The following is a 15,178-nucleotide window of genomic DNA, read 5'->3' as shown; positions in this document are numbered from 1 at the left end:
AGAGGAGAATTGAAATGAGAATCAAATCAAATCAAATTTATTTATATAGCCCTTCGTACATCAGCTGATATCTCAAAGTGCTGTACAGAAACCCAGCCTAAACCCCAAACAGCAAGCAATGCAGGTGTAGAAGCACGGTGGCTAGGAAAAACTCCCTAGAAAGGCTAAAACCCAGGAAGAAACCTAGAGAGGAACCAGACTATGTGGGGTGGCCAGTCCTCTTCTGGCTGTGCCGGGTGGAGATTATAACAGAACATGGCCAAGATGTTCAAATGTTCATAAATGACCAGCATGGTCAAATAATAATAAGGCAGAACAGTTGAAACTGGAGTAGCAGCACGGTCAGGTGGACTGGGGACAACAAGGAGTCATCATGTCAGAGAGAAGAGAGAAGGAGAGAATTAGAGAATGCACACTTAGATTCACACAGGACACCGAATAGGACAGGAGAAGTACTCCAGATATAACAAACTGACCCTAGCCCCCCGACACATAAACTACTGCAGCATAAATACTGGAGGCTGAGACAGGAGGGGTCAGGAGACACTGTGGCCCCATCCGAGGACACCCCCGGACAGGGAAGAGGAAGGGGTAGAAGTTGAGACAGTGGAGATGATAGGAAAGGAAAAGAAAGGAGGAGAGGAGAGGAGAGGAGAGGAGAGGAGAGGAGAGGAGAGAAGAGAAGAGAGAAGAGGAGACGAAATGAGAGGAGAAGAGAGAAGAGGAGGGAAGAGAGAAGAGGAGAATACATGAGAGGAGAAGAGAGAAGAGGAGAAGTGAGAAGAGGAGAAGAGGGGATAAGAGAGGAGAAGAGGGGATAAGAGACGAGAAGATAGTATAACACAGGAGAGGGAAGAGAAAAGAAGAGAGTTGAGGAGAAGAGAGGACAAGAGATGAGAGGACAAAAGAAGAAAAGAGAGGAGAGGTAGAAGGAAAGGAGATGAAAAGAGAGAAGAGAGGAGAGGAGAGAGAAAGGAGAAGAGAGGAGAGAAGAAAAGAGGAAAGGAGAGGAGAGGAGAAGACAAGAGAGGAAGGAGAGAGAGAGGAGAAGAGAGGAGAAGAGAGGAGAGGAGAGAGAAAGGAGAAGAGAGGAGAGAAGAAAAGAGGAAAGGATAGGAGAGGAGAAGATAAGAGAGGAAGGAGAGAGAGAGGAGAAGAGAGGAGATGAAAGGAGAGGAGATGAGAAGAGAGGAAGGAGAGAGAGGAGATGAAGGAGAGAGAGAAGAAGAGAGGAGAAGAAATGAGATGAGAAGAGAGGAAGGAGAGAGAGAGGAGATGAAGGAGAGAGAGAGGGGATGAGAGGAGAAGAAAGGAGAGGAGAAGAGAAGAGAGGAAGGAGAGAGAGAGGAGAAGAGAGGAGATGAAAGGAGAGGAGAAGAGGAGAGAGGAAGAAGGAGAGCGAGAGGATAGGAGAAGAGAGGAGATGAAAGGAGAAGAGAAGAGGAGTGAGGAAGGAGAGAGAGAGGAGAAGAGAGGAGAAGAAAGGAGAGGAGAAGAGAAGAGAGGAAGGAGAGAGAGAGGAGAAGAGAGGAGATGAAAGGAGAGGAGAAGAGGAGAGAGGAAGAAGGAGAGCGAGAGGATAGGAGAAGAGAGGAGATGAAAGGAGAGGAGAAGAGGAGAGAGGAAGAAGGAGAGCGAGAGGATAGGAGAAGAGAGGAGATGAAAGGAGAAGAGAAGAGGAGTGAGGAAGGAGAGAGAGGGGATAAGAGAGGAGATGAAAGGAGAGGAGAAGAGAAGAGAGGAAGGAGAGAGAGAGGAGAAGAGAGGAGATGAAAGGAGAGGAGAAGAGGAGAGAGGAAGAAGGAGAGCGAGAGGATAGGAGAAGAGAGGAGATGAAAGGAGAAGAGAAGAGGAGTGAGGAAGGAGAGAGAGAGGAGAAGAAAGGAGAGGAGAAGAGAAGAGAGGAGGAGAGAGAGAGGAGAAGAGAGGAGATGAAAGGAGAGGAGAAGAGAGAGGAAGAAGGAGAGCGAGAGGATAGGGGAAGAGAGGAGATGAAAGGAGAAGAGAAGAGGAGTGAGGAAGGAGAGAGAGAGGAGAAGAGAGGAGATGAGAAGAGAGTAGAGGAGAGGGGAGGGGAGGAGAAGAGAAGAGAGGAGAAGAGAAGAGAGGAGAAGAGAGGAGAGGAGAAGAAATGAGATGGGAAGAGAGGAGATGAAAGGAGAGGAGAAGAGAAGAGAGGAGAGGAGATCTAACAGAGTGCTCTCTTCCTGCCATAATGAAACTGGATTTATTCAGTGTGCCACTTGGCAGAGGGAATGGAAATGCTGCTTGGGTTTTCTCTGCCATTTGTAAGATAGTCAGAATGTAGTTACAGAACATTGTTTGAGATGCGGCCCCTTAAATACCATGTGACAGGTTGCAGAAACTGGAACAGAACATGCAATTCTTCTTCTTCTCCTCCCTCTCCTCACTCCCTCTGTCCCTGTCCTTCTTTCCCATCCTTCTCTCTCTGTTTCTCTCTTCCCCTGTCCCGCTCTTTCTCTGTCCTGATCTCTCTCTGTCCCGCTCTCCCTCTGTTCCTCTCTCTCTCTCTCTCTGTCTCTCTCTCTGTCTCTGTCTCCCTCTCTGTCTCTGTCTCTCTCTCTCTCTCTCTCTCTCTCTCTCTCTCTCTCTCTCTCTCTCTCTCTCTCTCTCTCTCTCTCTCTCTCTGTTTCTCTCTCTCACACACACTCCCTCCCCTTTGACCCACAAGACTGTAGGGTGAAGCTGTCTGAGGCATCTTTCTTCTCTGTGCCTTTGGTTCAGTCAATGTTTCTCTGTGTCTGTTGTCTCCATGACTGTGGTTGTCTTCCAATAATACTTGTCGCCAGGATCTTAGTTGTGTAGAATTCATTAACAGTTTGGTTGGATAGAAGCCATATTAATTTACAAAATGTCTAATGTGACAGTTTTGTAACATTTGTAAAGGGTTTTTGCTTTGCTTTACCTTTCACATACATCAAAAAGAAAAGCCATGGGTTTGTGATTGCCCACCCTGTAAAAAGGATCTGTGCATCTATGTGTGTCTTGTATAACATATTTTCACTAGATTGTTCCTGGTTAGGTCACGCGGCCAGGAACAAAACCTGGATATACTAATGAATCTATCCCTGTTTATTGAACCAAACAACAGTGTCCCATCTCTGCCCCTCTCTTCCCCTTTTCTGTCTCTATCCTTTCCCTGTCTCTCCTCTCCCTGTCTCTCCTCTCCCTGTCTCTCTCCTCTCCCTGTCTCTCCTCTCCCTGTCTCTCTCCTCCCTGTCTCTCCTCTCCCTGTCTCTCTCATCTCCCTGTCTCTCCTCTCCCTGTCTCTCCATCTCCCTGTCTCTCCTCTCCCTGTCTCTCCTCTCCCTGTCTCTCTCTGTCTCTCTCCCTGTCTCTCCTCTCCCTGTCTCTCCTCTCCCTGTCTCTCCTCTCCCTGTCTCTCTACTCTCCCTGTCTCTCTCCTCTCCCTGTCTCTCCTCTCCGTGTCTCTCTCCTCTCCCTGTCTGTATCCTCTCCCTGTCTCTCTACCCTCCCTGTCTCTCCTCTCCCTGTCTCTCCCCTCCCTGTCTCTCCTCTCCCTGTCTCCCTACCGTCTCTCTCCTCTCCCTGTCTCTCCTCTCCCTGTCTCTCCTCTCCCTGTCTATCCTCTCCCTGTCTCTCTCAATTCCCTGTCTCTCCTCTCCCTGTCTCTCCTCTCCCTGTCTCTCTACCCTCCCTGTCTCTCTCCTCTCTCCTCTCCCTGTCTCTCCCCTCCCTGTCTCTCTCTCTCCCTGTCTCTCCTCTCCCTGTCTCTCCTCTCCCTGTCTCCCCTCTCCCTGTCTCTCTCATCACCCTGTCTCTCCTCTCCCTGTCTCTCTCCTCTCCCCGTCTCTCCTCTCCCTGCCTCTCCTCTCCCTGTCTCTCTCCTCTCCCTGTCTCTCACTTCCATCTCTCTCACTTCCCCCTCTCTCTCTCTCTCCCTCGCTCTCTCTCTCTCCCTGTCCCTGTCCCTGTACCATGTCCCCCTGTAGAGAGGGCACTCTGAAGCCAGGCGACCGTCTGATGAGTGTTGACGGGGTACCTCTCCACAGTGCCAACCATGGAGATGCCCTCACTGTGCTCAACCAGTGTGGTCAGGAGGCTCTTTTCCAGATCGAGTATGACGTCTCTATCATGGGTAAGAGAAACCATAGAGATATGATATACACCATCAGAGAAAACTCTCCTGCAGAAATAAATAAGTAATAATGAAACAAATAAAATCAATTATACTGACTGTTCGTTGTCTGGCATCCAGACTGAATGTTTACTTTGTTTTACTTTTTTTATTTGTTTGTTTCACCTCACTGAAATGTTAAATGGACTAATATTAATGTAGTAATATTCATGTAGTAATATTCATGGGGTAATATTCATGGGGTAATATTCATGGGGTAATATTCATGTAGTAATATTCATGTAGTAATATTCATGGAGTAATATTCATGGAGTAATATTCATGGGGTAATATTCATGTAGTAATATTCATGGTGTAATATTCATGGGGTAATATTCATGGGGTAATATTCATGGAGTAATATTCATGGGGTAATATTCATGGGCTAATATTCATGGGGTAATATTCATGTAGTAATATGCATGTAGTAATATTCATGTAGTAATATTCATGTAGTAATATTCATGTAGTAATATTCATGGGGTAATATTTATGTAGTAATATTCATGTAGTAATATTCATGTAGTAATATTCATGGGGTAATATTCATGGAGTAATATTCATGGGGTAATATTCATGGGCTAATATTCATGGGGTAATATTCATGTAGTAATATGCATGTAGTAATATTCATGTAGTAATATTAATGTAGTAATATTCATGGGGTAATATTCATGGGGTAATATTCATGGAGTAATATTCATGTAGTAATATTCATGGGGTAATATTCATGGGGTAATATTCATGTAGTAATATTCATGTAGTAATATTCATGGGGTAATATTCATGTAGTAATATTCATGTAGTAATATTCATGGGGTAATATTCATGTAGTAATATTCATGGGTAATATTCATGGGGTAATATTCATGTAGTAATATTCATGTAGTAATATTCATGGGGTAATATTCATGTAGTAATATTCATGTAGTAATATTCATGGGGTAATATTTATGTAGTAATATTCATGTAGTAATATTCATGTAGTAATATTCATGGGGTAATATTCATGGAGTAATATTCATGGGGTAATATTCATGGGCTAATATTCATGGGGTAATATTCATGTAGTAATATTCATGTAGTAATATTCATGTAGTAATATTCATGTAGTAATATTCATGTAGTAATATTCATGGGGTAATATTCATGGGGTAATATTCATGGAGTAATATTCATGGGGTAATATTCATGTAGTAATATTCATGTAGTAATATTCATGGGGTAATATTCATGTAGTAATATTCATGTAGTAATATTCATGTAGTAATATTCATGTAGTAATATTCATGGGGTAATATTCATGTAGTAATATTCATGTAGTAATATTCATGTAGTAATATTCATGGAGTAATATTCATGGGGTAATATTCATGGGGTAATATTCATGGGGTAATATTCATAGTAATATTCATGTAGTAATATTCATGGGGTAATATTCATGTAGTAATATTCATGTAGTAATATTCATGTAGTAATATTCATGTAGTAATATTCATGTAGTAATATTCATGGAGTAATATTCATGGGGTAATATTCATGGGGTAATATTCATGGGGTAATATTCATGTAGTAATATTCATGGGGTAATATTCATGTAGTAATATTCATGTGGTAATATTCATGTAGTAATATTCATGGGGTAATATTCATGGGGTAATATTCATGGGGTAATATTCATGGGGTAATATTCATGGGGTAATATTCATGTAGTAATATTCATGGGGTAATATTCATGGGGTAATATTCATGGGGTAATATTCATGTAGTAATATTCATGTTGTAATATTCATGTAGTAATATTCATGTGGTAATATTCATGGGGTAATATTCATGGGGTAATATTCACGGGGTAATATTCATGGAGTAATATTCATGGGGTAATATTCATGGGTTAATATTCATGTAGTAATATTCATGTTGTAATATTCATGTAGTAATATTCATGTGGTAATATTCATGGGGTAATATTCATGGGGTAATATTCACGGGGTAATATTCATGGAGTAATATTCATGGAGTAATATTCATGTAGTAATATTCATGGGGTAATATTCATGGGGTAATATTCATGGAGTAATATTCATGGAAACATATGTCTTTCCTGGAGAGGGGTGTCTGGTAGACTTCAACTTCAGATAGGAAAAAAACAAAACATTGTGTTCGTTCTTCTCAGAAGTCAAAGGTTAAGTGCCAATCCTGCTACTCTCTGTGGTAGGGAGTGCTCTCTCCTTGTTTTGTTTTAATTGTCAATCTCAAATAGCAGGTTTTCTATCTGGCTGAGTGGCAGACTGGTGACCCTTCATCTCCTCTCAGTATTGAGGGTAAAGTGGCTACCCAGTGTTGCCAGTTGCAAATTAGATTTTTCCAGAACAATCTGTAACACCTTGCCAAAAGCCCACCCTAGCAAGCCACACCCACTAAGCCTGGAACAGGGAGAAGTACTCCCCCCAGTCTCCCTTTAGACAGGGTTCTCTGACATGGTAGAATTATGTACTGGGACTGGGTCCCAGGCAGACACAGCAGACTAACTCGTTCACAAAAGGTTGCGTGTTCTCTTCGTATATATCAAATCCGCTGAAAGTAAGCCCCCCTATTGAGTACAGTGTGTGGTAAATGGTAAATACGCTTAGCTAGCTGCAGATCTGTGGTTAAAAAATTAGACAATGGAAACAGCCGTTGTTGTCTTTTACTCCTCCAACAACCATTCCCTATCATCCAATATTACAACCAACTATCCACCACAGAATATTACAACCAACTACCACCACAGAATATTACTACAACCAACTACCACCACAGAATATTACAACCAACTACCACCACATAATATTACTATAACCAACTACCACCACAGAATATTACAACCAACTACTAACACAGAATATTACTACAACCAACTACCACCACAGAATATTACAACCATCGACCACCACAGAATATTACAACCAACTACCACCACAGAATATTACTACAACCAACTACCACCACAGAATATTACAACCAACTACTACCACAGAATATTACAACCATCGACCACCACAGAATATTACAACCAACTACCACCACAGAATATTACAGTCAACTACTACCACAGAATATTACTACAACCAACTACCACCACAGAATATTACAACCAACTACTACCACAGAATATTACTACAACCAACTACCACCACAGAATATTACAACCAACTACCACCACAGAATATTACAACCAACTACCACCACAGAATACTACTACAACCATCGACCACCACAGAATATTACAACCAACTACTACCACAGAATATTACTACAACCAACTACCACCACAGAATATTACTACAACCAACTACCACCACAGAATATTACAACCAACTTTGAGTATAGTGTACAAAAGCATGAATCAATATCTGCATTTGCCTGGCTGCTGTACTGCTGGTTTTCATGCTTCCTCTCTAATCAGAGACTGAGTCAGACCTCTCTGGACAATTAATCACAATAATTGACCAATTATTTCCAGGTGAAAAAGGAAAGCAGCGGTACTTCTGTACCTCGAGGGCCTGAACCGAACCGCCCTGGACTATAATGGCTGATAATTGTCCCATGTTCCTGTTGTTAACTCCTGATTATAATAACTTTCTGGGAGGTGGACTCTGAATGCCATATCATTCTCATCATACAGTTGCAGGCACTAAAACATTGTTAAAACCCTGTACTGTGGAACAGCTTTTTTCTGTCTAATTATCAAAAGGAAGTGCACAAGCATTGCGTGAATATTGTGATAATTGTTCTACCAATACTACCGCAACTGTATTCAATTCAATCTTAATTTGTGCCTTTCAGATACTGTGATGAATGCATCTGGTCCCCTATTGGTGGAGATCGCCAAATCACCGGGGGCAGCTCTCGGTATCACCTTGACAACCGCCACCCACAGGAACAAACAGGTCATCGTCATCGACAGGATCAAAGCAGCTAGTGTGGTGGACAGGTGAGTTAACAGACCCACAGGTAGTGTGGTGGACAGGTGAGTTAACAGACCCACAGGTAGTGTGGTGGACAGGTGAGTTAACAGACCCACAGGTAGTGTGGTGGACAGGTGAGTTAACAGACCCACAGGTAGTGTGGTGGACAGGTGAGTTAACAGACCCACAGCTAGTGTGGTGGACAGGTGAGTTAACAGACCCACAGGTAGTGTGGTGGACAGGTGAGTTAACAGACGCACAGGTAGTGTGGTGGACAGGTGAGTTAACAGACCCACAGGTAGTGTGGTGGACAGGTGAGTTAACAGACCCACAGCTAGTGTGGTGGACAGGTGAGTTAACAGACCCACAGGTAGTGTGGTGGACAGGTGAGTTAACAGACCCACAGGTAGTGTGGTGGACAGGTGAGTTAACAGACCCACAGCTAGTGTGGTGGACAGGTGAGTTAACAGACCCACAGGTAGTGTGGTGGACAGGTGAGTTAACAGACCCACAGGTAGAGTGGTGGACAGGTGAGTTAACAGACCCACAGGTAGTGTGGTGGACAGGAGAGTTAACAGACCCACAGCTAGTGTGGTGGACAGGTGAGTTAACAGACCCACAGCTAGTGTGGTGGACAGGTGAGTTAACAGACCCACAGCTAGTGTGGTGGACAGGTGAGTTAACAGACCCACAGGTAGTGTGGTGGACAGGTGAGAGACAGACCCACAGGTAGTGTGGTAGACAGGTGAGTTAACAGACCCACAGCTAGTGTGGTGGACAGGTGAGTTAACAGACCCACAGCTAGTGTGGTGGACAGGTGAGTTAACAGACCCACAGCTAGTGTGGTGGACAGGTGAGCTGACAGACCCACAGCTAGTGTGGTAGACAGGTGAGTTAACAGACCCACAGGTAGTGTGGTGGACAGGTGAGGGAGACAGACCCACAGGTAGTGTGGTAGACAGGTGAGTTAACAGACCCACAGCTAGTGTGGTGGACAGGTGAGTTAACAGACCCACAGCTAGTGTGGTGGACAGGTGAGTTAACAGACCCACAGCTAGTGTGGTGGACAGGTGAGTTAACAGACCCACAGGTAGTGTGGTGGACAGGTGAGGAGACAGACCCACAGGTAGTGTGGTAGACAGGTGAGTTAACAGACCCACAGCTAGTGTGGTGGACAGGTGAGTTAACAGACCCACAGCTAGTGTGGTGGACAGGTGAGTTAACAGACCCACAGCTAGTGTGGTGGACAGGTGAGCTGACAGACCCACAGCTAGTGTGGTAGACAGGTGAGTTAACAGACCCACAGCTAGTGTGGTAGACAGGTGAGTTAACAGACCCACAGCTAGTGTGGTGGACAGGTGAGTTAACAGACCCACAGCTAGTGTGGTGGACAGGTGAGTTAACAGACCCACAGCTAGTGTGGTGGACAGGTGAGTTAACAGACCCTTAGGTAGTGTGGTGGACAGGTGAGGAGACAGACCCACAGGTAGTGTGGTAGACAGGTGAGTTAACAGACCCACAGCTAGTGTGGTGGACAGGTGAGGAGACAGACCCACAGCTAGTGTGGTAGACAGGTGAGTTAACAGACCCACAGCTAGTGTGGTGGACAGGTGAGTTAACAGACCCACAGCTAGTGTGGTGGACAGGTGAGTTAACAGACCCACAGCTAGTGTGGTGGACAGGTGAGTTAACAGACCCACAGGTAGTGTGGTGGACAGGTGAGTTAACAGACGCCCAGTTAGTGTGGTGGACAGGTGAGTTAACATGCCCACAGCTAGTGTGGTGGACAGGTGAGCTGACAGACCCACAGCTAGTGTGGTGGACAGGTGAGCTGACAGACCCACAGCTAGTGTGGTGGACAGGTGAGGAGACAGACCCACAGCTAGTGTGGTAGACAGGTGAGTTAACAGACCCACAGCTAGTGTGGTGGACAGGTGAGTTAACAGACCCACAGCTAGTGTGGTGGACAGGTGAGTTAACAGACCCACAGCTAGTGTGGTGGACAGGTGAGGAGACAGACCCACAGGTAGTGTGGTGGACAGGTGAGTTAACAGACCCACAGGTAGTGTGGTGGACAGGTGAGGAGACAGACCCACAGGTAGTGTGGTGGACAGGTGAGTTAACAAACCCACAGGTAGTGTGGTGGACAGGTGAGGAGACAGACCCACAGGTAGTGTGGTGGACAGGTGAGTTAACAGACCCACAGGTAGTGTGGTGGACAGGTGAGGAGACAGACCCACAGGTAGTGTGGTGGACAGGTGAGTTAACAGACCCACAGCTAGTGTGGTGGACAGGTGAGCTGACAGACCCACAGCTAGTGTGGTGGACAGGTGAGCTGACAGACCCACAGCTAGTGTGGTGGACAGGTGAGCTGACAGACCCACAGCTAGTGTGGTGGACAGGTGAGTTGACAGACCCACAGCTAGTGTGGTGGACAGGTGAGCTGACAGACCCACAGCTAGTGTGGTGGACAGGTGAGCAGACAGACCCACAGCTAGAGTGGTGGACAGGTGAGTTAACAGACCCACAGCTAGAGTGGTGGACAGGTGATCTGACAGACCCACAGGTAGTGTGGTGGACAGGTGAGCTGACAGACCCACAGCTAGTGTGGTGGACAGGTGAGCTGACAGACCCACAGCTAGTGTGGTGGACAGGTGAGCTGACAGACCCACAGCTAGTGTGGTGGACAGGTGAGCTGACAGACCCACAGCTAGTGTGGTGGACAGGTGAGCTGACAGACCCACAGCTAGTGTGGTGGACAGGTGAGCTGACAGACCCACAGCTAGTGTGGTGGACAGGTGAGCTGACAGACCCACAGCTAGTGTGGTGGACAGGTGAGCAGACAGACCCACAGCTAGAGTGGTGGACAGGTGAGTTAACAGACCCACAGCTAGAGTGGTGGACAGGTGATCTGACAGACCCACAGGTAGTGTGGTGGACAGGTGAGCTGACAGACCCACAGCTAGTGTGGTGGACAGGTGAGCTGACAGACCCACAGCTAGTGTGGTGGACAGGTGAGCTGACAGACCCACAGCTAGTGTGGTGGACAGGTGAGCTGACAGACCCACAGCTAGTGTGGTGGACAGGTGAGCAGACAGACCCACAGCTAGAGTGGTGGACAGGTGAGTTAACAGACCCACAGCTAGTGTGGTGGACAGGTGAGCTGACAGACCCACAGCTAGAGTGGTGGACAGGTGAGCTGACAGACCCACAGCTAGTGTGGTGGACAGGGAGCTGACAGACCCACAGCTAGTGTGGTGGACAGGTGAGCTGACAGACCCACAGCTAGAGTGGTGGACAGGTGAGCTGACAGACCCACAGCTAGTGTGGTGGACAGGGGAGCTGACAGACCCACAGCTAGTGTGGTGGACAGGTGAGCAGACAGACCCACAGCTAGTATGGTGGACAGGTGAGGAGACAGACCCACATGTAGTGTGGTAGACAGGTGAGTTAACAGACCCACAGCTAGTGTGGTGGACAGGTGAGTTAACAGACCCACAGCTAGTGTGGTGGACAGGTGAGTTAACAGACCCACAGCTAGTGTGGTGGACAGGTGAGCTGACAGACCCACAGCTAGTGTGGTAGACAGGTGAGTTAACAGACCCACAGCTAGTGTGGTAGACAGGTGAGTTAACAGACCCACAGCTAGTGTGGTGGACAGGTGAGTTAACAGACCCACAGCTAGTGTGGTGGACAGGTGAGTTAACAGACCCACAGCTAGTGTGGTGGACAGGTGAGTTAACAGACCCACAGGTAGTGTGGTGGACAGGTGAGGAGACAGACCCACAGGTAGTGTGGTAGACAGGTGAGTTAACAGACCCACAGCTAGTGTGGTGGACAGGTGAGGAGACAGACCCACAGGTAGTGTGGTAGACAGGTGAGTTAACAGACCCACAGCTAGTGTGGTGGACAGGTGAGGAGACAGACCCACAGCTAGTGTGGTAGACAGGTGAGTTAACAGACCCACAGCTAGTGTGGTGGACAGGTGAGTTAACAGACCCACAGCTAGTGTGGTGGACAGGTGAGTTAACAGACCCACAGCTAGTGTGGTGGACAGGTGAGTTAACAGACCCACAGGTAGTGTGGTGGACAGGTGAGTTAACAGACCCACAGGTAGTGTGGTAGACAGGTGAGTTAACAGACCCACAGCTAGTGTGGTGGACAGGTGAGGAGACAGACCCACAGCTAGTGTGGTAGACAGGTGAGTTAACAGACCCACAGCTAGTGTGGTGGACAGGTGAGTTAACAGACCCACAGCTAGTGTGGTGGACAGGTGAGTTAACAGACCCACAGCTAGTGTGGTGGACAGGTGAGTTAACAGACCCACAGGTAGTGTGGTGGACAGGTGAGGAGACAGACCCACAGGTAGTGTGGTGGACAGGTGAGTTAACAGACCCACAGGTAGTGTGGTGGACAGGTGAGGAGACAGACCCAGAGGTAGTGTGGTGGACAGGTGAGTTAACAGACCCACAGGTAGTGTGGTGGACAGGTGAGGAGACAGACCCACAGGTAGTGTGGTGGACAGGTGAGTTAACAGACCCACAGGTAGTGTGGTGGACAGGTGAGTTAACATGCCCACAGCTAGTGTGGTGGACAGGTGAGCTGACAGACCCACAGCTAGTGTGGTGGACAGGTGAGCTGACAGACCCACAGCTAGTGTGGTGGACAGGTGAGCTGACAGACCCACAGCTAGTGTGGTGGACAGGTGAGCTGACAGACCCACAGCTAGTGTGGTGGACAGGTGAGCTGACAGACCCACAGCTAGTGTGGTGGACAGGTGAGCAGACAGACCCACAGCTAGTGTGGTGGACAGGTGAGTTAACAGACCCACAGCTAGTGTGGTGGACAGGTGAGTTAACAGACCCACAGGTAGTGTGGTGGACAGGTGAGTTAACAGACCCACAGCTAGTGTGGTGGACAGGTGAGTTAACAGACCCACAGGTAGTGTGGTGGACAGGTGAGTTAACAGACCCACAGGTAGTGTGGTGGACAGGTGAGTTAACAGACCCACAGGTAGTGTGGTGGACAGGTGAGTTAACAGACCCACAGGTAGTGTGGTGGACAGGTGAGTTAACAGACCCACAGGTAGTGAGGTGGACAGGTGTGTTAACAGACCCACAGCTAGTGTGGTGGACAGGTGAGTTAACAGACCCACAGCTAGTGTGGTGGACAGGTGAGTTAACAGACCCACAGGTAGAGTGGTGGACAGGTGAGTTAACAGACCCACAGGTAGTGTGGTGGACAGGTGAGTTAACAGACCCACAGCTAGTGTGGTGGACAGGTGAGTTAACAGACCCACAGCTAGTGTGGTGGACAGGTGAGTTAACAGACCCACAGCTAGTGTGGTGGACAGGTGAGTTAACAGACCCACAGGTAGTGTGGTGGACAGGTGAGGAGACAGACCCACAGGTAGTGTGGTAGACAGGTGAGTTAACAGACCCACAGCTAGTGTGGTGGACAGGTGAGTTAACAGACCCACAGCTAGTGTGGTGGACAGGTGAGTTAACAGACCCACAGCTAGTGTGGTGGACAGGTGAGCTGACAGACCCACAGGTAGTGTGGTAGACAGGTGAGTTAACAGACCCACAGCTAGTGTGGTGGACAGGTGAGTTAACAGACCCACAGCTAGTGTGGTGGTCAGGTGAGTTAACAGACCCACAGGTAGTGTGGTGGACAGGTGAGGAGACAGACCCACAGGTAGTGTGGTAGACAGGTGAGTTAACAGACCCACAGCTAGTGTGGTGGACAGGTGAGGAGACAGACCCACAGCTAGTGTGGTGGACAGGTGAGTTAACAGACCCACAGGTAGTGTGGTAGACAGGTGAGTTAACAGACCCACAGCTAGTGTGGTGGACAGGTGAGGAGACAGACCAACAGCTAGTGTGGTAGACAGGTGAGTTAACAGACCCACAGCTAGTGTGGTGGACAGGTGAGTTAACAGACCCACAGCTAGTGTGGTGGACAGGTGAGTTAACAGACCCACAGCTAGTGTGGTGGACAGGTGAGTTAACAGACCCACAGGTAGTGTGGTGGACAGGTGAGGAGACAGACCCACAGGTAGTGTGGTGGACAGGTGAGTTAACAGACCCACAGGTAGTGTGGTGGACAGGTGAGTTAACAGACCCACAGCTAGTGTGGTGGACAGGTGAGCTGACAGACCCACAGCTAGTGTGGTAGACAGGTGAGTTAACAGACCCACAGGTAGTGTGGTGGACAGGTGAGGAGACAGACCCACAGGTAGTGTGGTAGACAGGTGAGTTAACAGACCCACAGCTAGTGTGGTGGACAGGTGAGTTAACAGACCCACAGCTAGTGTGGTGGACAGGTGAGTTAACAGACCCACAGCTAGTGTGGTGGACAGGTGAGTTAACAGACCCACAGGTAGTGTGGTGGACAGGTGAGGAGACAGACCCACAGGTAGTGTGGTAGACAGGTGAGTTAACAGACCCACAGCTAGTGTGGTGGACAGGTGAGTTAACAGACCCACAGCTAGTGTGGTGGACAGGTGAGTTAACAGACCCACAGCTAGTGTGGTGGACAGGTGAGCTGACAGACCAACAGCTAGTGTGGTAGACAGGTGAGTTAACAGACCCACAGCTAGTGTGGTAGACAGGTGAGTTAACAGACCCACAGCTAGTGTGGTGGACAGGTGAGTTAACAGACCCACAGCTAGTGTGGTGGACAGGTGAGTTAACAGACCCACAGCTGGTGTGGTGGACAGGTGAGTTAACAGACCCACAGGTAGTGTGGTGGACAGGTGAGGAGACAGACCCACAGGTAGTGTGGTAGACAGGTGAGTTAACAGACCCACAGCTAGTGTGGTGGACAGGTGAGGAGACAGACCCACAGCTAGTGTGGTGGACAGGTGAGTTAACAGACCCACAGGTAGTGTGGTAGACAGGTGAGTTAACAGACCCACAGCTAGTGTGGTGGACAGGTGAGGAGACAGACCCACAGCTAGTGTGGTAGACAGGTGAGTTAACAGACCCACAGCTAGTGTGGTGGACAGGTGAGTTAACAGACCCACAGCTAGTGTGGTGGACAGGTGAGTTAACAGACCCACAGCTAG

The 15,178-nt window shown here is 47.8% G+C and overlaps 1 protein-coding gene across 1 annotated transcript in view; it reads left to right on the top strand.

Moving 5' to 3' along the window:
• Positions 1-15,178, top strand: part of LOC118379680 (glutamate receptor-interacting protein 2-like) — a 186,102-nt gene that overhangs the window by 42,080 nt on the left and 128,844 nt on the right. Inside the window, exons 6-7 of the mRNA XM_052474577.1 lie at positions 3,975-4,120; positions 7,988-8,135. Coding sequence (XP_052330537.1) covers positions 3,975-4,120; positions 7,988-8,135 — 294 coding nt within the window. The remainder of the gene's footprint in view (positions 1-3,974; positions 4,121-7,987; positions 8,136-15,178) is intronic.

Source organism: Oncorhynchus keta, chromosome 21 (genome assembly GCF_023373465.1).
Source record: "Oncorhynchus keta strain PuntledgeMale-10-30-2019 chromosome 21, Oket_V2, whole genome shotgun sequence".
Classification (NCBI taxonomy): domain Eukaryota; kingdom Metazoa; phylum Chordata; class Actinopteri; order Salmoniformes; family Salmonidae; genus Oncorhynchus; species Oncorhynchus keta.
Note: the sequence above shows the minus strand (reverse complement) of the source record. Positions and strands in the feature narration are given on the sequence as shown.